Below are 26,182 nucleotides of genomic sequence, written 5' to 3'. Positions count from 1 at the left end.
CAAATTCTGTCTTGACTTGACTGACTGATGGTGAAAGTTTGCTGTGTAAATTAGGTAGAGAATCAAAAGATGTGAATCCACCAGTTCTCCAGTTTGTTTGTTTAGCACATTTCAGCAGCAACGCAATTCAAGGTGCTTTACATCAAAACACCCAAAAAAATACAAAGTGATAGGACACACAGTCAACAATTGAAGCATTACTTTTATTGGGTACAGATTTGTGGAGAGGGGGCCTGAAATGTGTTTCGCCCAGGGAGCCAAACAGACTACGACCGCCTCTGCCTGTGCGGTGTTTGTCAAAATTTGACATTTAAAATGTCAAAAACCCTTAAATTTACTCTTTGACCCAAAATGGCTGACTTGCTGTTGGTCTTTGGACATATCTCCAAAAGCCTTTTTTTTACTGTACTGGATGATTAGTACTACATTTTCAAATATCTATCTTATACCTGTGCTTAAAACTGAGCTTGGAGTCATGTCGCCATGTCCCTTTTTAATTCCACTGAAGTATTTAAAATTCATACAAGTTTAACGTGTGTAAAATTTGACTAATAATACACATTCAAATCACAACAGGCTGGGTTTTTGCTGTTTTGGCCTATATATGATCAATCAGGGCCATAGATATTAAAATTTAACATTTTTCTGAACTTTTAACCAACTTAATGATGGTTAAGTTCAAGGTAAGACTGAAATGCATGACAGGCCCTGCCCACTGCTCTTCCTCTGCCCTGCTGGGCAGCGTAGTCAATAAAACCAGTTGAGGAAGCACTGAAACGCATCGACCAGGCTCAACGAAATGGATATGACGCAAAACTTAAAGCGCCCAAGCCTGTTCTTTCTTCTACTGCTGCACTCTGGTGCTTTTTCCTCTGCGCCCTCCTCTTTGTTTCCCACCTCCTGTCTGTTACAGGGAAAATTTCATCTAAACGACATGCACAAGGCTGGAGATTTGATACTCGGAGGGCTGTTTCAGGTCCACTTCTTCTCCGTGTTTCCTGACCAGTTATTCACCGCCGAGCCACAACAGCTGACATGCCACAGGTAGGTGTGTCAGGAGGAAAACCAAAGCAAGAAAGGCTGTCTTGAGCATTTGAGAATCGGGTGTTATCATCTGAGAAATATTCTGGATAGATTATTCAAGTAGTTTTATAGTTTTTTTTTCCTCTTTGATTCCTAGATTTAAGAAAATGAACTGTTATACTTTTCAGCATCAAACCTTTTGTTTCTTTGCGTCAGTTTTGATTTTCTAGGGTTTCGAAAGGCTCAGACCATGGCCTTTGCCATTGATGAGATCAACAGAGACGATCAGCTTTTACCCAACGTGACTTTAGGGTACAGTCTCTACGACAGCTGTCTCACTCTCGGAGTTGGATTTCGTGCAGCGCTGGCATTAATCAGCGGTCAAGAGGAGCATGTTGTGCTGAATGAGACGTGTGAAGGAGCCCCTCCAATTGTGGGGCTTGTGGGAGATTCTTCCTCTACACGCACGATTGCCATCTCCACTGTCTTGGGTTTGTACAGAGTGCCAATGGTGAGTGTCCAGCTTTACCGTCTAATAACAGATTTGTCTGTATGTAAAATGTAATGATGGAAGGAGATGATTTCTCTCTGGTTTTAAAAGTTTAGTCTGATTCTTTCACAGGTGAGTTATTTTGCCACATGTGCCTGTCTAAGTGATCGGCAGAGGTTTCCTTCATTCTTCAGGACGATCCCGAGTGACGCTTTCCAGGTAAAAAAAAAAAAGTTTGGAATGAAAGGAAATGACATGAAAAAGTGAAAAAATGTGTCCTTTGATCTGTTCATTTCAACTAAAAAAATTAGAAGTTTTACATGACTGTGGTAAGGTATGTTTGTGTCATTGTAATTCTTGTGAAAATATCATGAGATTTTCTGTTTGCTGCTCTGGAAGTAGTATGTTTTTTAGATGATGTTCAGTCTGACAGACTGTCTTCAACTATTGTTTTTTACTTATTTTGTTCTTTGGTACAACAATATAAAAGTCGTGCTAATTCTGAATATCAGAGCTCAAAGCAACATTATAATCTCAATCTTGCTCAAGATTTTTTTTATACTTCACTGAGTGCTATCACATAAGTGGATAGTTTCATTTTTTTCACAATAGTTTGGCAAAATTATGCACAGAAGCAATGTTTTAATTCGACCCGCGTTTTTTTTTCTTCTGAATTGAAGTGATGTTAATGTTTTGAAGAGTCCAACAGAGAATCTGAGGTAAACATGAGGTGGACAGTAAGGAGGCCTTCCAACCTCCAAAACGTAAACCTCTCTACAGAGCATGGATTATCTCATTTAAAGAAAATATCATGAGCACATGTATGACAAATTTGATTGCTGTAATGACAAAAAAGTTTTCCACTCATCAACAAGAGTAGCATAAATAATTTTCCACATTGCATGTGTTGAGACTATTTTTCAAAAGGAGTCGTTTTTATTTACATCTTCAGAAGAAATCTGTGTCAATTTCAATCAGTCAAACCTCCTGGTCTAAACAAGAAAACAACAACAAAAAAACATACCAAACATGAGGAAATTTGATGCTAACTGCATGCTGATCGATTACCTTTAAAACCTGTTGAGTGAGTTTCTTTCGGTGTGTTGTCAGGTGAATGCCATGCTTCAGATACTGAAACACTTTGACTGGACTTGGGCGGGTTTGCTGATAAGTGATGATGACTACGGGCTGGAAGCCGCCCGCTCCTTCAACTCTGACCTGGGTGTGTCTGGAGGAGGCTGTCTGGCCTATGTGGAGATTCTGCCCTGGGAAAAAGACTTGAATGAATTCAAGAGGATCGTGGATGTGATGAGGAAATCCACGGCCCGCGTTGTTGTTGTGTTTGCGCATGAGGGTCAGATCATTAACCTCATGGAGGAGGTTGGTCTTAACACTTATTTGTTTTTCCTAAAAGTATAAAGTGTCAGAATCAAGCATGTGAGCAACAACAACATGGGAAGTAAAAAAAAAAAAAAAAACACACACCACTGGATGTCACGTCAGTGTAGAAAAAAAATATTGTCCTTTTCTAAAGACTCTGAAGACAAAGTGTCAAATTCAAGGCTCACGGGACAAATCTGGAAGTATTACTATGGGCCTCTACTCACATAAATACAACTTGAGGATAATAGATAAGTGCTCACATATTACCTTACCAGTCAAATCTAATCAGTATTTCTTTGTTCTGAATCAAATTACTTTAATCTGAGAATATAAAAACATAATCTAAGTTTTAGAAGTACTTATTGAAAGCTGAGAAAGTTATTTATTATTATTTTAACAGTTTAAAAGGTAGTTTTAGCAATAACCAGGCATTTTGAGGACATTCATGTAATGAAAAGAGTTTTATTCCACTGCAATAGGCGACTCTTACAAAAATGAACAACGAAAGAGGAATAGTTTTGACCGGTGTAGGCTTTGTGAAATGGTGTTCATATTATAAGCGTTCAAAAAATGTCTCTGCTTAAAAGATTTTATTTTTTTTACCCAGAGCTATAGAGTTTATAGATGGCAAACAATTCCATCTATAAACTGGAATTGTTTTAGATGGAATTTTGTGTGGATTAGCTGAGCTCATGTTTTGTCCTTAAACAGGTTGTGAGGCAGAACTTGACAGGCCTTCAGTGGCTGGCCAGTGAAGCCTGGTCCACAGCTGCCGTGCTGCAGACCCCTGACCTCATGCCGTACCTCGGGGGCACACTGGGCATCGCTATCCGTCAAGGAGAGATACCAGGCCTCAAGGACTTCCTGCTCCAAACACGTGCTGATCTACAACACACCACCACCTATGGAAATAGCATGGTGACTTTTCATTCATTAAGTGTAGCCATGATGATTAGATAATCCTTAAAAAAATTTTTACTCTTACGTTTTCCAGGCAAACCAGTTTTGGGAATTCACATTTCAGTGTAAATTTGCACCAGCTCCGTCGGGCTGGGTTGAGAATGGGGGAAGGATTTGCTCTGGAGACGAGGATTTGAAGGCTGTGGAGACTGAGTTCTTAGACGTTTCTGATCTCAGGCCTGAGTACAACGTCTACAAAGCTGTGTACACTCTGGCATACGCACTTGATGAGCTGCTGAGGTGTGAACCAGGAAAAGGGCCTTTTAGTGAGGAAAGCTGTGCAACTTTGCAAACACTTCAACCATGGCAGGTACAGTAAACGTTACAGGTCTTTGACAGTTCTGTCCTGGGTCTTCCTCTGGGTCTCCTCCCAGGGACATGTACCTCATTCTCTCCTCCAGGAACATCCTCTTGATGTGGTGGAGCAGTGGCTCAACTCTGTGCCTCACTCAGATGACCAAGCTTCTCACCCTATTTCTAAGGGAGAGGAGAGGAAACTCATTTCAGCCACTTGTATCCTAAACAAACTCTTTCTTTAGAGCTAGAGCTTGTGACCACAGATAAGGGTGGACAGACCAGGATCAAACCCACCTCCACTTGGGGCAGCGCTTCTTTCTCAACCTGTAAAATTCCACCCATCCATCCATTTTCTAGCACTCTTGTCCCTTAAAGGGGTCAGGAGTTTTGCTGACCGGGCAAGAGGCGGGGTTCACTCGGGACAGGTCGCCAGTATGTCGCAGGGCAACACAGAGACAAACAACCACGCACACACACTTAGGGAGAATTTAAAGAAACCAATTAACCTGACAGTCATGTTTTTGGACTGTGGGAGGAAACCGGAGTACCCGGAGAAAACCCACGCATGCACAGGGAGAACATGCAAACTCCATGCAGAAAGACCGGGGTCGGGAATCAAACCCAGAACCTTCTTGCTGCAAGGCAACAGTGCTACCCTTCATACTCCTCTGTGGTCTACTCCAGAGAAAACTGGAGATCATGGTATAATAAAGGCAACAGAACCACATCATCTGCAAAAAGCAGAATTGTGTTCCTGAGGACATTGCAGCAAACATCTTGGCTGTAAATAGACATTCTGTCCAAAAAGATTATGAACAAAACCAACGACAAGAGCAAGCATGGCGAAGTCCAACTCTCGCCTGAAATTAGTTTGACTTTCTCACTTTCTAACAAAACACTGGTGATAAATGGAGCTTAAAGGCCTTCATCAAGAGACCTGCTAATTCGTACACCCAAACTCCCCCCACAAGGTATCTGGGCTCTCTCTTAGCAATAGTTTGATGAGTTCAATCATCTGGGGGCTCTGAGTAGAGCCATAGTTTCTCTACATCGAGAGGAACCAGTTGAGGTGTTTCAGGCTCAGATAGGACTGCATGTCACGAGTATAAAGTCTCTGACAACTTACTTTATAAGCTTATTGGTGCACTAAAATGTCTCTTCCATGATTAAGCGGCTGCCCATTGAGGGCTAGGTGGTTGTCTCTCTACCAACATAAAACATTTCTAAGATTGTTTTAAGAATAATTCTATACTCTTTTACAGTATGGTCATAGTATTACATATCAACATCAACACGGCACTGGATAACATTATTATTTTCTCATTTGCCTTCCATTAGCTGGTGTATTATCTAGAGAGGGTTAATTTCACCACATCATTTGGTGACCAAGTGTCATTTGATGAGAATGGTGATGCCTTACCAATATATGACGTCATGAACTGGCTCTGGCTCCCTAATGGACAAACGAAAGTTCAACATGTAGGCGACGTAAAAATGTCGCCTTTTAATGGCGAACAACTCACACTTGATGGAGACAAAATCTTCTGGAACTTTGAATCGAAAAAGGTGACTCTTTTCTTTTTGTCCCTTTTTCAACTTGTAAAGTCACTCTAATGAGAAATGTATACTTATTTTTCCTCCTATAGCCACCGCGGTCAGTGTGCAGCGAGAACTGTCCTCCAGGAACTCGTGTGGTAAGAAAGAAGGGGGAACCTGAGTGCTGTTTTGACTGCATCCCTTGTTCTGAGGGAATGATCAGTAATTACTCTAGTGAGTTTTAATAGTTTTTATTAGGATTTTTCACGATGTAGTCTTACAAAAACACGGTTTGACTTTCTTCCTGCCTTTCTGTCAGATTCCTTGGAGTGCTTCAGCTGTCCAGAGGACTTCTGGTCCAGCCCACAGCGAGATCACTGTGTTCTTAAGCAAACAGAGTTCCTCTCCTATCAGGAACCTTTAGGGATCTGCTTGACAGCAGCCTCACTGCTGGGAACATTCATCTGTGCTGTCGTTCTGGGGATCTTCATCTATCACCGCAGTACACCGATAGTACGAGCCAACAACTCAGAACTCAGTTTCAACCTGTTGCTTTCCCTTAAACTGTGCTTCCTGTGTTCTCTGCTGTTCATCGGACGACCCAGACTGTGGACATGTCAGCTGAGACACGCAGCGTTTGGGATCAGCTTTGTGCTCTGTGTGTCCTGCATCCTGGTTAAAACCATGGTGGTTCTGGCTGTGTTCAAAGCCTCCAAGCCAGGAGGGGGAGCCAGTCTCAAGTGGTTCGGTGCTTCACAGCAGAGAGGAACCGTTCTGGTTCTCACCTCTGTTCAGGCAGCAATCTGCACTGCCTGGCTTGTCTCTTCTTCTCCTTCTCCACATAAAAACACCAAATACCACAATGATAAGATAGTTTATGAGTGTATAGTCGGCTCCACTATTGGCTTTGCTGTGTTACTGGGATACATTGGTGTATTGGCTCTTCTCAGCTTTGTGTTGGCGTTTATGGCGAGGAATCTGCCCGACAACTTCAACGAGGCCAAACTCATCACTTTCAGCATGCTGATCTTCTGCGCTGTGTGGGTGGCCTTTGTTCCTGCCTACATTAACTCTCCGGGTAAATATGCAGATGCAGTGGAGGTGTTTGCCATCCTGGCCTCCAGCTTTGGCCTCTTGGTGGCGCTGTTTGGACCTAAATGTTACATAATTCTGCTGAGACCAGAAAGAAACACAAAGAAAGCTCTGATGGGAAGAGGAGTGGAACAATAAAATAATAGCTTGTAAAAGTACAGGGTCTCCTTCAATGTTCTTTCCCATTTTGGTGTGGCACAATAAAACTTTAATTTGATTTTGTTTAATACTTTCTGCAGGAAGGTGGACAACAAATTCTGTAGCTCTGAACATCTTCACATCAGCTCAGCATCTCTATCTCTGCTGACAAAAAAGTACATGATTCTGCCAGCATTGTGTTTCACAGGGGGACGGTGTGTGTGCAGGTCAATGTGCAGTGCAAGCATTCACATGGTCATCTCCTCTCACCAGGTCACTGTTCAACGTGTTTGCATGTGACAAGCTGCAGACTGAGCTCCATTTTTCGGTAGTGATTTCCTTCTTGTCACTCATTCATGAAGTCAATGATTAATTGTGGAGGACTTGACCATTTCTCCTACCTGAACTGTGGAAACCTTGGAGAATTGCATCATGAACACCTAGAAGCTCACTCCTGACAGATTAGTACATCATAAAATGTGACACCAATCAGAAAAGCAGTCATAAAAAGAGATCAGTCATTGGCACTCATTAATATTTTTTGGTGTCAGAGTAAGGGGGGGGAGTTGAATACAGAAGTACAACACACACTTTCTTGGTTCTGATTTGATCAGGAATATTTTATTTTGTAAACTTGTGCTACTTTACATTGTTCTATATCATTATATTCCTTTGCAGTAGGCAGAGGTTTGTAGTTGCCACATTAACAAATGTGATGCTATTCAATGCTTTAAGAGGTGGAATCAATTTACAAATTTTGACTAATATGAAAAGTTATTGAGAAAGATGTTTATGAAACAAATTAATGTTAGAACACAAAATATCAGAACCACAAAAAGTTTATTTTAATGAATTTATTTTTTGCTGAAATGTTACCTTTAAAATATCACTGCATCTGCTTTGTAATAATTTTAATGTAAATTCATTTCTATAAATAAATATTCATTTGTTTAATCTCTGTAGTGTTGTAAATTCTTAGTCAAACTGCAGTAAATTACACTTGACAATGAAACAACCCAGCGCGACTGAAGCAAAAACTTTAAATAGCACAGAACATACATGTATCGTTACACAGTTATTACAAATTAGACATACTGCATAAACAGAATTTTCAAAAGTTATAATGCATTTCAAGGTCTGCTCTTGTCCAACTTTTCTGTGTAAGGAGAGAAAGAATCCTATTGACCTTTTTGAAAGCACTTTTGGTATCTGACCAGCAGATGGCAGCACCGGACTTTAAATTGAGCAAAGAATAACAGTCACGTTCCTGATCTGGTTAGCAGACATCTAGCTCTTAAATGCAAATAATTTGATCATTAGTTTACAACGTTTTAATAAAGAAATCAATGTGGCTGTTGACAATATCATCCATGTAGCATCAATATTTAATATATTTTAATAATTAAGATACTTAAACAACAACGTAGTCACATTTGGAGGATGTATAAAAGTTCTAATTAGCACGCTTTTATCCTCCCCTTTAACTCTTAGCTAAATTTTCTTAACATAAAAACATGTATCCAAAGGAACACACTGAATGAATCAAAACATATTTTTATTAATGCACCCATTAAATTATGATAATTTCTTACAGGTTGTCAAACATTGTGTGCAACATCTGGAAAAACCAAACCTTTGAAATCAAACAATAAAGTATAACACTAATAAAACAGAGGGGATGCCTGAAATAACTACCTTGCCATCAAATGCTTCTTAGTGTTTTTCTCCGGCCTCAGAAGGATGATGAAACACTTTGGAGCAAAGATGCAGAAAAGCAAACCGTAACTCGAGGCCAGGATGGCAAAAATCTCCACGGCCACGGCGTATTTTCCAGGTGAACTCACGTAAGCGGGGACGAAAGCCACCCAGACGGCACAGAAAATCAGCATGCTGAAGGTAATCAGCTTGGCCTCGTTGAAGTTGTCGGGGAGCTTCCTGGCGAGGAAGGCCAGAAGAAGGCTGGTGCAGCCCAGGAGGCCAATGTAGCCCAGCACCAGAGAGAAACCCGCCACAGAGGCCATGGCACACTCCAGGGTCACCTGCAGGCCCGGGATCTTCAAGTTGGGTCGAGGCTCCGGGGGGCTGAGTGACAGCCAAATAACGCAGATGATAACCTAGAAAAAAAAGGGAAATGTGGTCATGGCAATAATGTTATTACACTGTAGATTTAAGTAGCCATTTAAAAATAGCCTTTATTATCCCACAAGGGGGAAATTCAGGTGCAACAGGTAAAGGTACACAAAAAATGCTTAAAGTGTTAAAAACAATATCAATAATAATATTACTATTAATACATTGTACAAGACATTTGCTCTCAGAAGTAAAAAAATAAACCACTATAAATCATTTAAAAGGTAAATATTAAGGGAAATGTTAAATACTTCTTACTGTATGTCACCAATGTTTTACACAATGTTTATTTTCTTCTTTATGTCTGTCTCGTACATGTAGAGAAAGTTTTGAAATGATTCACCATGGTATCATGTTGTTCTCATCTGTTGCCTCATCAAGGTCTCAACACATCGCACTTCATCAGGGATGTAAACGGTATTCTGAGTAAAAGCAATATTAAAAAATAAATAAATAAATAGGTACGCTACCTGTACCGATGTGAAGAGGCAGACGCTTCCTCTCTGCTGTCCGGGACCAAACCACCTCATGAGGGCTTCGGCGCCGGGCTGGGCCGAGCGGAACGCCGCCAGGACCACGATTGTCTTCACTTGAAGGCACGACATGCAAAGGACAAAGCTGATCCCGAAGGCCGCCTGCTGGAACCGGCATGACCACGCCGAGGGGCGGCCGATGAAAACCAGCGAGCACAGAAAGCAGAGCTTCAGCGACAGGAGAAGCAGAAAGCTGAGCTCAGAGTTGTTGGCTCGTACCTATGAAGACACGGGGACCGACAAACTCTGAATGGTTTCGTTTTCCAAATGCAAAACATCAAAACGTCGAACATCCGTCGGCTTACCATCGGCGTCTGGCGGTAGTAAAGGAACACCACGAACACAGCAGTTGTCGCGGTGACACCAGAAACGGCCACTGCTGTGAGGGCGATGCCCAAAGTTTCATTGAAGGAAAGGAAGTCCAGCTGGCGAGGGATGCAGGCGGTGCGCTCGGCGTTGGACCAGAACTCAGATGGGCAACGATTGCACTGAGTGGATCCTGAACGCAGAACAAATAGAAACGGAAGAGAACGCCGTTGAAGTCACGGCAGAAAGGCTGAAAAGGGTTTTCCTTCGAGACTTCCATCCTCACCAGTTGTGTTGCTGATCTCTCCATCAGCACATGGAATGCAGTCGAAACAGCAGATGGGTTCTCCTTTCCTGCTGGCCATCCGTGTACCAGGGGGACACCTCTCACTGCAGACGGAAACGGGCACCTGAAAAAAGGTTTAACAGCTCCTCAGTCTCAAGAGTAAACAAGAAATAACTGCAGAAAACCCCAAAAAACTGATTCATTCGGAATACCTGACTGGACCCTGTGCTCCACAGAATGGCAGACTCGTTAAGGTGGAGGTCAAAGCCTTCCACACGACCAATCAAAACAAGGTTGACCTCTCCCTCAGGGTTGCTCTGCCAGTTCACGAGGTCATACTTCGCCGTGATGTCGGCACCTTGGAAATAAAACGCTTCGCCCTGCGGTGTGGTGAAGTTCACTTTGCTGAGCTGCTCCATCAGCTGAAGGCCAAGAAGTGGGAAGAAAAATTACTACAGCATTCTTGTTTTTGAAACTACTGCTTGGTATTCCGTAAAAACAATACATCTTCATGTTTTAGAGCTAGAAAGCCCGTAAGTTTTGAAAACGTGAAACAAAAATTCACAATCAGCAATTCTTTCTGGACTTCGCTCGGGAACTGCAACAGTAGTTTTAAAAATAAATAAATAAATCTCTCGCGCCAATCACAAGAACAGTTTGTTTTCTTAACAAAAAAATATATATATCTTAGTAGAAATACATTGAATGGGTGTGTGATGTTAAATAGCAACACAAAAAGAGAAAATATTGAATACTTTTACTCTAAAGATCATCAAATAAGGACAAGCTGGTGAGCTCCTCGGAGGTAAACAGATGAAAGGGACACATTTCTCCACAATCACAGAAAAAGAGTCGGTCCATTGTAAACAATTTTTATCCCAGAAGAATGAAGGAATCGCAGGCTCGGAAGAAGAACCGATCATCTTTTAGATATCATACTGATAGAACGGTTTACTGGCTAGCAATTTAAAATTATGTTCTCAACTGCCTCTAGTTCACTTTTCTTTCTCTTTTTTTAATATAATTATTGATTTTGCCAAGATTTTGCGGGCTGCACAGTGGCGCAGTTGGTAGAGCTGTTGCCTTGCAGCAAGAAGGTTCTGGGTTCGATTCCCGACCCTGGTCTGCAATGCTTGGGTTTTCTCCGGGTTCTCCAGTTTCCTCCCACAGTTCAAAAACATGACTGGTCAGGTTAATTAGCCTCTCCAAATTGACCCTAGGTGTGAGTGTGTGTGTGTGCATGGTTGCTTGTCTGTCCTGTCTGTCTCTGTGTTGCCCTGCAACTGTGTCAACCTGTCCAGGGTGAACCCCGCCTCTCACCCAGAACGTTAGCTGGAGAGGCACCAGCTAACCTGACCCCACTAAGGGAAAAGGGTGTCAAGAAAATGGATGGATGGAAGATTTTGCTATCATATACCACAACTTGGGAACAAAAAGTAAAAAAAAAAGATGATACAAGCACATAAAATATGAGGTCCAAATCTAAATACACATTTCACAAAAGTCTGAAACATGCATTAAATGTCTTTACCTCCATGGGTTTGATTTGAGTGTGAAGTGAACAGGTGACGTTTTGTCCTGGAGAGCTGCTGACATCGGGGCAAGAGAGTAAGGAGTGAAGGCCGTGGGCTGCAGCATAGACTGCCAGGTAGACGTTGTACGTCACCCGTAGCTGCGAGGTGTCAGTGAAGAGATTTTTCACGTCCCACAGACTCTCTGTGCCGTTGCAGGGCGGGAGAGAAGTCGACGAAGGAGCTGCCACAATCCCAGGACTGCATCCAAATTCCTTTTTCCAAAATTCCTTTAGGACCTGGTCGTTCGGGCGAAGCGACGGGTTTAAATTCCGGACAAAAGTCCCGAACCCAGGCAGGGATGAACTCCGGATGGCAACGCCGAGAACGCCTCTCGCCACTTTACGTGAAAAGGCGCTTTGCCGAAGATCGGTGCTGGTGCTCCAAGCCTCACTTGCCAGAAATTGTCTGTCAGTCACCTAGAAATAACAACAACAAATATCAGAAATGATGCAATAAAGGCCGTCTTTAGTAGCTCATATAAAGATTTTTCATTTCCGTTTCTCACATTTAGTTTCTCCAGTTGTAGGAACAGCTCCATTACGTCCGTATACCAGGTGAAGATCAGAATCACCTTCGCGGTCGAGGCCTGGATGGCGAGCGCTGCTCGGGTGGCGTCACTTACGATGTTTTCTCGCTGAAGGGTCTCCACAAAGGAGAGGCAAACCCCGGCCCCCTGAATTTCCTCCTGGAACACCTGATTCGGAGCACAAATAAGAAGGTTGGAAGGGAATAAATTAAGGCTGTCGGACATTGATCCAACAGTAATATTATCGTCAAATGTTGGAATCACAATATCGTTTATGAAAATTCCAAATGTCACAATATTTTCTCTTCCTCATTAGTCTTTGTGATGTTTGAGCTTCGACAATTTGGCTAAATATGTAGTTGACACATTTCAGTTCCTGATATCTTGAATACAAAAGCACACAGATCAAATTTTTCCTAAATATCGCTTAGCAAAAAGATGATTAAAGTCTGCATTTTTGCAAAAAACAACAACAAACAAAACAAAACTAATACATCTAATGGAACAACCTTCAGTAACATGAGGCCATACTCATTGTTGACCACCACTGCTCCAACCCAGGTCCAATTAAACTTTATAGCAAGCTGAGCGATTGCACGTGCTTGATAGATATCACTGGCCATGGTTCTGAAGAAATTGGGATATTGTCGCCTGTCACTTAAGCTTGGAGAACTTGCGGTGTAGCTCACCTAAAGGGAGAAAACAAAATGTGCGTTTACTGCAAAATTCAACATTTAATCTGAATCGTAGAGCATATAAACTGTAAGAAATGCTCTATCTATAGTCTGTGGGTATGATGTATCTATCTGTCACATCAGGAAACTCACTAGAGGAACAGAAAGTGGTCCCAGGAGTCTGCACAGTATCTGGGCTGTAATAGACGAGGAGCCACCAATGATCAGAGGCACACGCTGCTCACCTAATAACATTACAAAGAGTGCTACATGTAATTTTGTTTTCGCAATAAAACAACATTACAAAATTAATTGTCTTGTTTCTGCACGAAACAAGACAATTACCTGCTGCGACTTCTGTTTCCTGCTGATCCAAGTTACAGGTCGGTGCGTCTCCACCGACCAATGAGAGCGCAGCCTGCATCTCCCAAGCAGGGAGGGCGCAGCCGTCATGGATACGGTGGCCCAGCTTCACGCCCGGCAGCAAGGCGGAGCTGTGGTTGATTTCCTCCAGAGCGAACACCATCGCGTAGATGTACTGCAGTGGGAGATTTTGTAAACTGTAGAGAAACAGGAGAGATGAGGTTACAAAAAAAATAAAAATGCAAATGCATTAGCAAACTGGTAACTTGAAAAGCATTAATACCCCATTAAACTTTTTTCCATTTTTTTAGTTTGCTAAGTACCAAATTCATGGACACAGCAAATGTGAACGACACTCAAACACGCTGAATGGACCTAAATACAGGGAAATCCAAGAAGATAACCTGTTAGTGATTGCATAAACTGGAAATTTACCACTGCAGATTTTCACAATGGAATTGCTTAGATTAAATCATATTCATGGTACAGAAGGATTCTGGGAAAAGATAAAAATTGATGTATGCACACTCCCTCCAAAACCCATGCCACAGTTCTCATTTCTCTCCACAATAACTCACAACCTTTTAGTCCTGTAAGATAAAATCCAATAAAATTCAGCCATCACTGAACTTGATGGCTGTCATGTGATGAGCATTTGAAAGAAAAAAATGGAGTTGAAGTGTATTAATAGTTTTGCAAAACCCTGTTAAAAAAAACAAAAACTGATAACACACTAAATGTGATAAACAGTCAACTCATCAAAATAGGGATGTAAAAAGTAAAAAGTGACTTCCTGAGTCTCACCCAGTGCAGGGCTTGTTGTCTGGCTCCAGAGTGAACCTGTGGTCCTTCACAGGAGGCATGTAGTGAAGGTTAAAGAGCCCGCCGATGATTACGTCCCCATCCTCAAACAACCCGCTGTCACTGGGTGTTCCCCACCGGGAGCAGGTCAGCGTCTGACCTGGCTGCATGCCCACCCCGGGCCCCAGCTGTGTGCCCACCAGCCAGAGAGCGACGAGCCGGGCCAGCAGGGACATGGTGGACGGAGCGGGTCTGGACGCTTCAATGCAAAACACCTTCTAGAATAAATTTACAGAACATCTTGGGGGAAAAAAACACACACAAAAAACACCTGCATGCTATTTTAAATCTTTAAGCGACATGAACGAGTTGAAGTCTTCAAGTCTTCATCTAGACTGATTAAATGTCTCTGACAGAGAAAGTGCCGGCAAAACTATGTTAAGTCATGAAAACGCAGCCTCCCCCTCCTGCTCTGCAGCAGAGACGATGTTCTAAATATGTGAGTGAAGTTCAGAGTGGAGTCACAGCGAACAGGATGACGCGCCATCAAATTATCTCTCTCAGAGGTAAAGGCAGAGCAGTGAGGGGAGTGACTGAGGTGTGATAAAGTGAAAATGCAAAAGCATTAAAAAAAGAAATAATACACAAAAACAGTTTGCTATGTAATATTGGAAAAGTTTAATTGAAATTAGCTCAATATAATTAGGCAAAACTAACACTTAAAATAAAAAAGTCAAACATTTTGAGGGTTTTTAATGCTGCGCATCTTTATCTGTTTATTTCTAAACTGAAATACCAACAAACCATCTTCCAATCTTTTGGTTTGTGTTAGAACTAGTTTTCTAAAATCCAGCACATGCAAATCCTCAGGGCGGCAATTAGCATTTTAGATCCTAAAAGAGCCGAATGGGTTCTTGGCAGAGTCAAAATATTGCATAAAAGAGATTTTTTGTTTGTTTGCCTTAGAGTTTTAGCTCACTTTTCAGAAAAGTGAAACGTGTTTCTCCCTTAGAGATCATTTTCAGTTTTCCTTTCTTTGTCACACTTAACTATTTCTGATCACTAAATACTTTGTAATATTAGACAAAAATAACGATAATTGGTGAAAAATGAACTTAGATCATTTAAATCAACCTGGAAAAAGTTATTGAAAACAGGAGTCAGCTGCCATCAAGTGCTTGTGATTTCTGGCTATGAATTTTTTATCCTTTGTTCGTTACAGAATTCATTTAGTTCAGCCAAGGTGGAGAGTTTTCAAGCGGGAGCATACAAAGTTTGACTAGGCCACACCAAAACATTTGTCTTAACTGGATATTTGGTTTATTGTTCTGAAAACCCAAATGCTTAAGGTCAACCTAAGGTCAAAAACCGATGACTGGACATTTACTTTCAGGATTTTGTGTAAAAGAATTGAATGACACCTCCAGTTTCTTTGCCACATAGACTTTCAGATTATAGGCTGGAATAGGATTATAGACTGAGGTTCCAGGCAGCATGGGGCTGATAATCCCTTAACCTTCTCCCTAAAGCACCCTGAGAAGAAGTTAGTAAAAGTTTTGATTTCTATAAATGCACAAAATCTCACTAAAGAAATGACTACCGAGTTTAAATACAGAACAATTACACAAATACACAATTAGCCCAAGGTCTGGTTGTGTTAAACTTTATTTATTTCTCCGACTATAAATGTAGGCAGGTTAAAGTGAGTAGATATTTATTTTGTCGTAGTCATTGTCTCGCATTTTCTCACATGTTTGCTTGGCTTTCCCATTTTGAGAAGTGACAGAGAGCGGTGCTTTGCGTCAGTTCAGACTCATTGCTCTGGAAAACAGGAAGTCATGGATTATTCAGCAAAAGTACTTGAAGAACGAAAGCGCAAATCTCCAAAATACTTCGGTTACATAAGTTTTATAGAAATTTCCACAGGTACTTGTGGCACTAATGGTGTGTAATAAACAATAACACAAGTTTCCCTTTAACACTTAACAAACATCTTTTCATAGATATCTTAGGGACATTATCCTACTCCAAGAGCTTATTTACTAATTTTAATGTTTTATTTTGTTGCTCATCTTCATCTTCAACAAGAATTATATCGACTCCAGTGACTTAATATCCGGAGTACAAAGCTAATCTCGTTTAAGCCTGCTTCAAGATCTTTTCTAAACGTCAGTGTGACAGAAGGTGACAGAGCAAAGTCAAACCGCTAAAGTTCTTCTTCCGCTTGTGATTCAGACGACGTGACGTGTTGCCTCCTCCGACGGAAGCGATGGTGTTGTCAGTTTTTGCCATCTGTTTACCATCTTAGCCGGTCCAGCTTAGCATGTAGGAAAGGCTCTTCATTCTGCACCTTTTTGGCAGCAGCTGCCGATACAACTTTGGTCCGACCATCTGTTCGAAGACGGATGTGTGTAGTTCGATGAGTTTGGCTTCTATCACCCACTGCAAGGCGGCCAGGGAGAGGTCAGTGGCACCGGTCAACAACTAATCCTATTCAAACATCCAGTTGTGTCATTCAAATAAGCCAACAGATGTGCTATATGACCACGTTCTATTTCTAATTGTGATGTTCTTTTGCCATTAAAGTTAAAAAAATATGAACATTCGTGTCAAAATGTACCCCCAAAGTGTACCTTTAAATTAAATAAATTCAATAGCCTCTGCATGTTTCTGATTAAAAAAAAAGGTTAAACACTGAGCCATACTGTGTTCAGTTTCACGTGGGCAGAAAGTGCTGCTGAGCCGCAGGTGTGCAACTCATAATCCTAATTATTGTTCATTTCACACACAATTACGTCCAATTATGCAATTACAGCGAGGCGGCACATAGGGGAAAAACAAGTGGTGCGTGTTTTGCTTTGTTGGTTTTACGGTCCGTGGACAGGTGACACGACATTCATTTTAAACTACACTTGGACAGGTGACACGACATTCATTTTAAACTACACTTGAACATTTAACAAATATCGTATTGCAAAAAAAAAACAACTAACTTTCTAACTTTTGTGTAAACCCCACAAAGCCCCTCGAAGACCTAAAGAACGTTCTCTTTCTCTACTGATCTGTTATGTGTCGTCTCAGTCAGCACTAGAGGAGTGGAAAAATGACATGAGATGATGAGTTGATAAATTTAAACTCTCATTGTCAAACTCTCATATCTGAACCGCTGTAGCTCTGGCTGAACGCTTAAGGTTGCTGTCCTGCTGAAACGTCAACCTTCGGTTCAGCCTTCAAATCTTCTGCAACCTCTAACAGGTTTCCTTTAGGCATCGTCCTGTTTAGCTTCCTGTGGACCTTACCCAGTATCTGCTACAGAACAGTGTTTCCAGAGCATGATGCTACCACCACCACTTTTCACTTAGGTTTTCAGGGAGATGTGCAGGATTAATTTTATGCTAAATATTGAGAATTTCGGTCAAATCCGACCAGCACACCTTCCACACACATTCTCCATATACGTCACATTTCTGGACCATGAATGTTTCGATTTAAATGATTTATTTATTTTTTTTACTCTCAAGCTTTGGATTTAATCAAGATCCAAGTAGGATTGATTTGTTGCCAATACATTTCTGTAACGACATTTGATCAACTTAGTCCCAACAAAATGCATTTAAAGTCATATGCATTGTTGCTCCTGTTAAAATAGTTAGAAAAGGCATTTCAGACCGATCTTTACATGAAGGTAACACAAACAGTTATGTTGTGGTGTGCACTAACTAGTGCTGAAATAATTTCCAGTAGCCGGTGACTGATTGGTGGCTTAACCTCAACCAGGATCAGAGGTTGCTGTTCATATTTCTTTTTATTTCAAACATGTTCAAAAACATTTGTTATGCTACAGATATTTAGAAATAACAACCTCAAAAGGAAACTAAATAGAAATAGGAAGATTCAGTTTCTCTTCTCAGCTGCTTTGGTCAGAATATTCTCCAAGGTTTCATTAATGCAGAGAGTCCAGCTGGTGTTACGTTTAATGGGAAACCATTAAAATGTTTTAACAACTCTGATGGACACTGAGCAGTCATTCCCCCATGCCAGTTTTATACACAATTCCCTCGTGAATAGTGAATTTGCGGTCTCTTGCTCTTCACGTTTAATGGGCACCTGGAGAAAAAGGCAACAGGGGTAATTTTATTTGAGCGGGGTGTTTTGATGATCATTTTCAGTTTCTTTTTTCTTTTTCTAATTTTTAGTTTTAAAAATGATCAAATGTGGGGCACTGGCTGTGCGTGATGGAGCAATATATTCAGAAAAAATTGAGAATTTTAGGTGTAAAATTATAAAACAAATTGCACACAAATTATCATTGTAAGCTTGAACCACTCCACTATCTTATTTGGTAAATGTTAAAGTGACATCTGAATGGTTAACACATAAATAAATTGACTTGTGCCTAAAACTGTTATAATTTTTATATGTATTTGTAAAACTATCTGATAAAAAAAAAAACTGTTTAGCAAAAGAGAAAATACACAGTGTGTTCAAACCAATTATTTCTATCTTTTATTGCATTGATAGGAAAAATCCTCACAGTTCTGCAGTGAGCAACAATACAAAGAAAAAAAAAGTGTGGCGTAATACTGGAACTTTTCTCTAAAAAAAACCAACAGCATTGTTGTCTTCTCTTCCTCCGTCTGACTCTGTATCCATCGTTTCATTCGCTCAAGCCGTCAAGTTGTACAAAACAAAATAACCAGAAAGAACAAGAGTATTTTCACTGTCTGTATCAAAGCAATTATAAAAATAAAAACCTTTAAATTCCAATTCTCCAAATTTTCTTTTTTTTTTTTTCTTGCCATCAAATTTTACAGGTTGTCGAGAGTTAACAAGTCCAAGTACAGAAGTTAAATGAGCCGTATTGCACTTTTAATACAAACATGCCTACCACCTCTGTTTGCTCTGTGCAAATGTGTTCGGGTAATCCAACATCTATTGTATAAACTAGTGCATAGTCATGCTTGACATGTTCACATGTAACATGCACAAACATATATATGTGAAGTTCAAAGTGGTTCTCTGCTAAAACCGACCTCAAATGAAAAATCCTATCAGGGGCATTTTATAAACGACACAGTTAAGGAAGTTCCACTGAAAAGAGGAGGAAGACTTACATTTGATAGATGAAAAGATGAACCCCATCTATTAAAAGTAGCCGCTTCGTTATCTACACATTCAAAGGATGCAAAGAAAGACATTATTTCTCTGCTTTTACTTCTTCTTTTTTGCTTCATTGTTATTATACATAACGTTGGACAGTACAACACAAAGATTACAAGATACTGTACAATCTGTTCAGGAAGCCATTTGAAGGGAGCCAAAGTCCCCAAGTACATTTACACATTAGGGAGAATATAGACAATACACAGCCAACAACATCATTCTTGACAGGAAAGTGGACGTTTCATACAGGTGGACATTTCATGCGTTCAGGTCCAACCGTGGATTATATGCAACATTTCACTTACAATATATTGTAGACTATTAACAGCCCAGACATGTCGATAAAACAAGTGCAATATTTCATTTTAATGGTCTTCTGGCTTTTGGTATAACTGAATCTAAAGAAGGTTAAGTACTTTGCCCTTCGTTCCGCATCATGGCACAGTCAGTCACACCTACAACCTGAGTAGAAAGTAGACTTCAGGTTCAGAATCGTAATGAGAAGTGATGCCAAGTGGGAGAGAGTCATCTGTATAGTACCGATCTCTGAAGTGATCCATGTTGCCGTAACGTACCGACGTGCAGGCTCCTTCGGGGAGTCCTCTGTCCTCCAGCTCATCTAGGTAGCCTGCTATGTAGGAGCCAGTGGAGTGTCTGTTAGGTGGTTGATTCTGCAGGGACGGTTTGTTCCTCCATACTACTCCACCAACGCTGTCGCCGTTGCTGATTGCCACCCCCGGCCGAGCCTTGAGGGCCTCTTGTTGTCTCTCGCGGGCGCGGCTGTTGATGTGGCGCACTCGGCTTTGGCTTCGCGAAGACAAGCGTCGGGCAAGCATCGGAGGAGGGGAGTCGTCCGTGTCTCCGGAAACAATTGGGATTACATTTGCTTCTTGGGGTTGTGGCGGTTGGATTTTTGCTTCTTGTTGCAACTGAGTCGACTGTGGTCTTTCTTTGAGACCGTCGTCTAACTCTAAGCTAACCAGTCTGCGCAGCTGTTCTGTAAGTGTATCATTAGACTTTGTGTGAAAAGAGTGTTTGCCTGTTGTATCCATAGGCTTTGGCCTCGTTATATGAGGAGTGATGAAACTGCGACTAATTATGTTGTATTTGCTTTGAAAGTTGCAGGAAATGTCTTCAGAGGTCAGGTCCCCGAGAGACTTAGACTTGCATGGCTTACGGGGTGTGGAGTCAGTGACAGACAGTGAAGACTGTAGATAAGCTAATGAAGCTCCTGAATTTGATTGCAGTGAGTCTCTGACTTTGGACGGTTGATTATGTCTGCTATGAATGAGGTTGGTCTTGTATTTCCCAGTCTGTAAAACCTGTGTTTGACCTTGGCTGTGTAGTTGGATGTTTTGAGAAGTTTTAGACTCTAATGAGGGCATAATACAAGTATGGTCGAGCTGGCTGCGCGATGCTTTACATTCAGAAGAAGGAGAGCATAGGGCTCGTTGTCTGGACCGGTTCTGAGATGCGGAACATTGATGCAGAAAACTTTCAGCAGAGGAAAAACCATTGTGGAATCCCCCTCTCTCTGTTTTAATTTGATTGTTTTCAGGCCTTTGCTGATGAGACTCGTTAAAGAGCAGCGTCGAACTACAGCTCCTTAAGTCGGACGTTTGGCTGTTGTTCAGTTCCTTAGGTATGGGGTAGCTGTTCTGACGAAGAGCGCCGGGGTTTAAGGGTCTGGAGCTGATATAACTCTGACCCAGTGGAAGTTGTGAGCCGTTTTGTTGATGGTGATTAGTCATTTGACGGCATTGCTTATTCACTGGGAATGAAAATTGTGAAGATGCTAGATGAGATGATTGTGTTGGGCTCAGTGTTTGGGGGTACTTTCGAGAGAAGTTGTGATTTTGGTAAATAGCTTGATGTTTCACTGGGCTTGAAAGCCTACCCCACTGCTTGCTTTGGTTTGGCATGATCTGCGATGGATCTTCATCAACGTTCAGCTCCACTTCTGTAAATGACTCTCCAGCTGAATGGTGGAGAGTCTGAACGCGGTCACTGGAGAAGGAGCTCATGTACCTTTCAGAAGTAGCTCGTTCTGTTTTAGGTGCTGCAAATGGAGCATCTTCCACCTCCTCGTAAACCCTCTCCTCTGGCTCCACAACTTCTTGTCTTTCACCCCACATTCTTTCCCCACTGCTTCCTTTCCCTAAGTTTTGAATAGTTTTTACAGGTGAGGACCCCAGACTGCTGCAAGGCGTGCTCCCTGTAGTATCTGCTTGAACATGGACCGTCTGCTTCCTCAGGTTGTACACGGACACAGGCGTCAAAACTTCCTCATCCAGGATAGTGTAGACCTCTTCAAGCTCAGCAGTTTCTGGGCTCCAGATGAGAGCTGCAGCAAGTTTATCTTTATTCTTGTTGAGTGAACAAATGTTACTGTGCACATGACTTGACTTTTGGGAGTTTGTCAGCGGTTTGATTTTAGGAGATGCCATTTTGTTTATGAGAGGAGACCTTAGATCTTTTCGGAAATTAGGTGAAGTAGCCCTAAAGTTCAAGTGGGATGAGGTGACAGTCTGAGACGGTGTAGTTAAATTCCTAAGATCACCAGTGCATTCAAACTGATCAATTAAAGCAGAAACAGAGCAACAAGTATCTTGTTCGATGCCTAAAGATACTCCATCAATGAGTCTCGATATGGTGCTGTCATGTAAAGAGCTGGGAGCAAAGCTTGTTACAGAAACAGCTGGCAAAGATGAAGGTACTGAGGAAGAGGAGGAGGAGCTTGACGGTGCAAGAGTGAATGTTGTACTATTTGATGATGTTTCTGGTTTTTCTGACGTTGTTTGGCTATTTGTTAAAGGCGACATAGAGGCAGCTTTCTCTGGTTCTTTGGGGAAGTTATTGGATTTGCTTTGCTCTGACTGGTAATTGACATATACTTCTTCCTTTCTTATCCCCCCACCACCAATAACCAGATAGGAAGTCTCCTCCGGTTGATCACGCTCTTTCTTTCTGTTTGTCTTTGGGGGGGTGGAGACAAGCGATTTAACGGAAAACGACGGTTCAAAGAAAGCATCCGCAGAGGAAGACCTGGGCCTGTTGAATCGGGAAGCTCCTGTGGACACAGAAAAGGCAGCGAAAAGCTCAGTGAATATGGGCTGACATGTCACATGGGGGACAGGTTACTTAGCCCCTTAACCGATTCGTACCAACAAGTAGGCGTTTTGTCCCATTTTGCACATCTCGTGACTGTAACCAAAATATTTTACACCTTTTTTGTTGGTTTGCTTCTCTTGTCAGCTACAAATTCAATGAGCTTTAGAAATAAGCAATTCTAAAAATGTTTCAATGTCAATGTTATTGTATAACGTCGTAAAATATTGATCAAACCAAGTAATTTCCCAAGTTGGGGATGAATACAGTATTTGTTCTATTTTTTTTTTAGCATCGTTACAAAAACATTTGTTCTTGCAGTAGATTGTTAGTAGAAAACGACTTAACTTTTCAAACATCTGGATTCAGAACATCTGAATATAAATGTTCCAGATGTCTGGTAGCAAACCTTTTCTTTTCGTATTCAAAGCAGTCTCGTAAGACCAAAACTGTTTGTGCACGAGAGGGCAAAGGGACAACATAATCGGTACCAAGACTATAAAGCTTACAAGCAAAACAACAATTGACGGGTCAGCCCTGGCAAGGCAACATCTACACACAAACAAATGGACCAGTAAGAACAACAGCCAAGGGAAAGCTGAAACAATGAAACAATGGGTCTTTGAGGTTGGAACAATAAAACTGGGAGACACTTTTGCAGATACCAAACACGGAAAATGGTAAAATGGGGTTGGCTTGGTAAAATGGGAGCTGATGGCACACTAATGTATCTCTCAGACCATTTTCAGACCAAGTACACTGGGTGAATGCGATGCTTGCACGTTTTTGACCAATGCTGCCTTCGGACAACAGTATTTCTCATTACCTGGAGGGATTTCCTAGTCAGTTCTCTACTATAAAGAAACACAGAAAATGAAGATGGGACAGGAAAAGCATGTTAATGTCTCATGGAGATTAGGGTGAGGTCCAACAGTTCACAAGGTTACTGTGCATGTAGCTGTTGCAGGAGAAGGACAGAAATCGTCTTCGATTCACCCTGTGGTAAATCGGCTGGATTGATATACTCTTATTGCCCTTATTACAAAAAATAACAGCATCAAATTGTTAGACGACAAATTATAAATACTGACAATTTCAAGTAGTAGTTTGTATGTAAATTGTATGAGTCTAAAAATCTTTTAACTTGGATTAGAGCAAAAATACCCACCGATTATGGTGTCTGCACCCACATCATGCTGTTCCTTGTCTGGGGAGCAGATTGACAGCTGCCCCTGCAGAAGTCTGTCTAATGGCATGGAAATGGGTCTATGGACAAGAGGGGCTCGAGGTTGAAGTGGCTTCTCGGCCCCTTCTGCCCTCGCTGAGAGCCCTTCTCCTCCTGAAGCCCCTGCATCAGTGCCATTCCTGTGATCAGATATCGAAGCCACCGACTCCGATAGTGCCATCTTCGTCTTCTTCCGGCCCTTTGCCGGGGCGCTGGCTGTTCGACGCAGGAGATGATCACTAATTGAGCGCTTCCGAAGACCAGAGGTGTTCGTGTCCACGGAGGACTTGGAGGAACGGTTGAAGAAACCTCGAATGCCTCGCAGTTGGTGACCCTGAGCATCGGAAATAAGAAATCAGCAAAAGACGTACACAGCTGTAAATGTAACAGACTGAATCACTAAAAAGTGAACTTCTGTGATTTTATTCAAAAAGTGAAAGGAAATGCTGTCCGTTTAGATAATTATCATATTGCATCGTTATAATTTACAGCTCAGAAAACCCAAACTACAGTTTCTCAGGTGATTTAAATATTAAATAAGACAAATAAATAAAAAATGTTATTGCAGGAATGTCGGCTGACTGAAAACAGAGTTTCTGAAGTGTCTTAAGAAGTCATAAATTTGACAGGCATAAAAAGTCTCGATATGAATTTCCAAACCAGGTCCAAAATCACATGTAATCGTGTCTGAACTTTTGACAGCCATTTATGTATTTCTTCTTCCATTGAGAACTTTTATGCATTTATTTACTTTAGAAGTGCACAACCATCAATAATTGATTGCCTCTGCAGTAGTTGCTGCAAAGGAATTGTTATGGAAGAAAAAAACCTCCTAAATACCAACATAAAAATGTTCCCTATACAACTTTAGTATATTAAAGTTATGCAGATTTACTCTTACGCATCCTTATCATACACTGTAAAAACAAATGCACTTCTGACATGCAGAACACAGGCTTTTACACGTCATAAAAGGGAATGAAAATGAGTGAATCAAAGAGTGAATTTTATGGACACATAGAAGCTCGTGAACTGAACTTGCATGCTTTTAAAAACACTTCCTATAGATGGCAACCTTACACCTCAGGTACAGCAAATGTGATGCAAGAAGCTGTTTATTTGTACATGCATACCATGCTGTTACCATTTTGTTGACCTCTGGGGGGGTAAAAACAATAAAATAGCAATGATGGTATAAAACCAACAAATTTGGCAAGCAGATTGCGAGCTGACTAAAATTCATCCACCCAACATTTCCTTTGGATGTAACACTGCACACAAACGGCATGCATTGCTTTTTCATGCAGCACCGCAGAGAGCTCAGGGGCTCCATATACCTTGCTGCTTCCTAAAAAGTGCATTATGGTAAAGCTTGGGTTCAGGACAAGAGGGCTCCACTGGAGAGAGAAGATAGTGGAAGGAGCAGAGCCTCAGTTGACTGATGTGTTGAGAAGGAATGAAATGTGTTTTTCTATACGATATAATTTCAGCTGGCAAAAGAGACTAAAGGCAAACGCTACAGAGCTCTTACCTTCCCGTAGACGTCATGCACCGACACGTGCACAAAGATGGACGCCTCAGTCAGGCCCTCCAGGTAAACATGTCGGTAACCTGTTGTTTAGAAATGAAATATATTAAGGGGAAGGTGCATTTAGGAACAGATGTCAACACGCTGTCGGTTGAAAGGTTAGGGTTGGGATGAATTATAGTGAACATTGTGAAATCATGTTACCCGATAATATAACCCCATTGTTTTTAAACTGTAAGAGTAAATCACAACGTGATGCATTTTCGTACATCACAGTGCCTCAATAAAACATTAAGGATAAAACGGCAGAGTTGTACACAGACCAGGCATCAGGCTACTGAAGGCAACAGTCCGTTGACCGATGAAGTCTCGTCCGATGGGGTCGTGGTCCCAGACGAGGAAACGCACGAGAGCCAGCTCAGCCATATGAAGTGTGAAGGACAGAGTCTCCTCCCACACTGGATTAAAACCTGAGGACAACGTACGTTCACAATGATTAGGATCTGTGTCATTTCTGCATCTCTTGAATTACACCTTTGCAAAGGCTGATATTGCAGTAACACAAATGATGAACTCTGTTTCAGCGATCGCTGCCTGCGTTGATAATCTAATCTTAAAAAAATGTCAAGGTTTGATGATTGCTTAATCTTTTTCTGTCTCCACAGAAACAACAAAGAAATGTTTAAACCATCCACGGCTATAAGAATGATGTCCAATGTAGCTTGGAACCCAAGCTGGATTTATTTGGTGTTATGCTAACTGCCGCACAACTGTGACATTGCCCTTACAAAACACATGCTACATTTTTACAATGCACCTGACTACAATTACATATCAGCAAGAAGTGTTTATTCGCAATACGAAGTAAAATGTTTCAAAAACCTTCAGAGCCAATAAAACCTAACACTGAATCCAAGTTCACTGACTCATTCGAGTGTTTTTCTTACCGTTGTCATCAACAACTCTCGTCTGTTCCTTGCAGCAGTCAATGGGCAAACCGATGATCTCCACTTCAACGAATGGATCGATGATCTGAAGGCGGCAGA

At 41.4% G+C, this 26,182-nt stretch overlaps 3 protein-coding genes across 6 annotated transcripts in view; 1 reads left to right on the top strand and 2 right to left on the bottom strand.

Moving 5' to 3' along the window:
* The first annotated feature begins 77 nt into the window (after positions 1–77).
* On the top strand, positions 78–8,350 carry LOC103474232 (extracellular calcium-sensing receptor-like). Its single transcript, XM_081614850.1, has 9 exons — positions 78–1,044; positions 1,240–1,534; positions 1,646–1,732; positions 2,624–2,893; positions 3,608–3,814; positions 3,891–4,166; positions 5,492–5,719; positions 5,800–5,923; positions 6,009–8,350. Exons 1-9 carry the CDS (start codon positions 800–802, stop codon positions 6,917–6,919), a joined length of 2,643 nt encoding a protein of 880 aa, XP_081470976.1. The 5' UTR covers positions 78–799; the 3' UTR covers positions 6,920–8,350.
* Positions 8,351–8,457: 107 nt separating this feature from the next.
* LOC103474231 (extracellular calcium-sensing receptor) lies at positions 8,458–18,498 on the bottom strand. Its single transcript, XM_008425063.3, has 11 exons — positions 14,116–18,498; positions 13,294–13,508; positions 13,102–13,193; positions 12,784–12,963; positions 12,254–12,442; positions 11,706–12,164; positions 10,387–10,596; positions 10,175–10,298; positions 9,888–10,081; positions 9,520–9,801; positions 8,458–9,033 (listed from the first exon to the last, which is right to left on the bottom strand). The coding sequence occupies exons 1-11, from the start codon at positions 14,346–14,348 to the stop codon at positions 8,611–8,613; spliced, it is 2,601 nt and encodes an 866-aa protein (XP_008423285.2). The 5' UTR covers positions 14,349–18,498; the 3' UTR covers positions 8,458–8,610.
* A 97-nt stretch (positions 18,499–18,595) lies between these two features.
* plch1 (phospholipase C, eta 1) overlaps positions 18,596–26,182 on the bottom strand; it is a 74,102-nt gene continuing 66,515 nt past the window's right edge. For 3 of the 4 annotated variants that reach the window (XM_008425058.3, XM_008425059.3, XM_008425056.3), the window contains 6 exons: positions 26,084–26,168; positions 25,460–25,606; positions 25,140–25,219; positions 24,946–25,005; positions 23,552–23,942; positions 18,596–22,345 (listed from right to left, as the gene is read on the bottom strand). In XM_008425058.3, coding sequence (XP_008423280.2) covers positions 19,731–22,345; positions 23,552–23,942; positions 24,946–25,005; positions 25,140–25,219; positions 25,460–25,606; positions 26,084–26,168 — 3,378 coding nt within the window. In that variant the 3' untranslated portion in view covers positions 18,596–19,730. The remainder of the gene's footprint in view (positions 22,346–23,551; positions 23,943–24,945; positions 25,006–25,139; positions 25,220–25,459; positions 25,607–26,083; positions 26,169–26,182) is intronic. The other variant, XM_008425057.3, reaches the window with a different exon arrangement.

The sequence above is a fragment of the Poecilia reticulata genome, chromosome 13, assembly GCF_904066995.2.
Source record: "Poecilia reticulata chromosome 13, P_reticulata-male-v2, whole genome shotgun sequence".
Taxonomy (NCBI): Eukaryota; Metazoa; Chordata; class Actinopteri; order Cyprinodontiformes; family Poeciliidae; genus Poecilia; species Poecilia reticulata.
The sequence above is the reverse complement of the archived record's forward strand: the minus strand, read 5'-3'. Positions and strand labels throughout refer to the sequence as shown.

Bases quoted from the DNA above. Each gene is read 5' to 3' on its own strand.
- LOC103474232 (XM_081614850.1), top strand. From the start codon at position 800: ATGGATATGACGCAAAACTTAAAGCGCCCAAGCCTGTTCTTTCTTCTA. The intron at 2,894-3,607 runs GTTGGTCTTAAC...GTCCTTAAACAG, and splicing joins TCATTAACCTCATGGAGGAG to GTTGTGAGGCAGAACTTGAC. The intron at 5,924-6,008 runs GTGAGTTTTAAT...CCTTTCTGTCAG, and splicing joins AATGATCAGTAATTACTCTA to ATTCCTTGGAGTGCTTCAGC.
- LOC103474231 (XM_008425063.3), bottom strand. From the start codon at position 14,348: ATGTCCCTGCTGGCCCGGCTCGTCGCTCTCTGGCTGGTGGGCACACAG. The intron at 12,165-12,253 runs GTGAGAAACGGA...TGTTATTTCTAG, and splicing joins TACAACTGGAGAAACTAAAT to GTGACTGACAGACAATTTCT. The intron at 10,299-10,386 runs GTATTCCGAATG...ACCTTTTTTCAG, and splicing joins GGAGCACAGGGTCCAGTCAG to GTGCCCGTTTCCGTCTGCAG.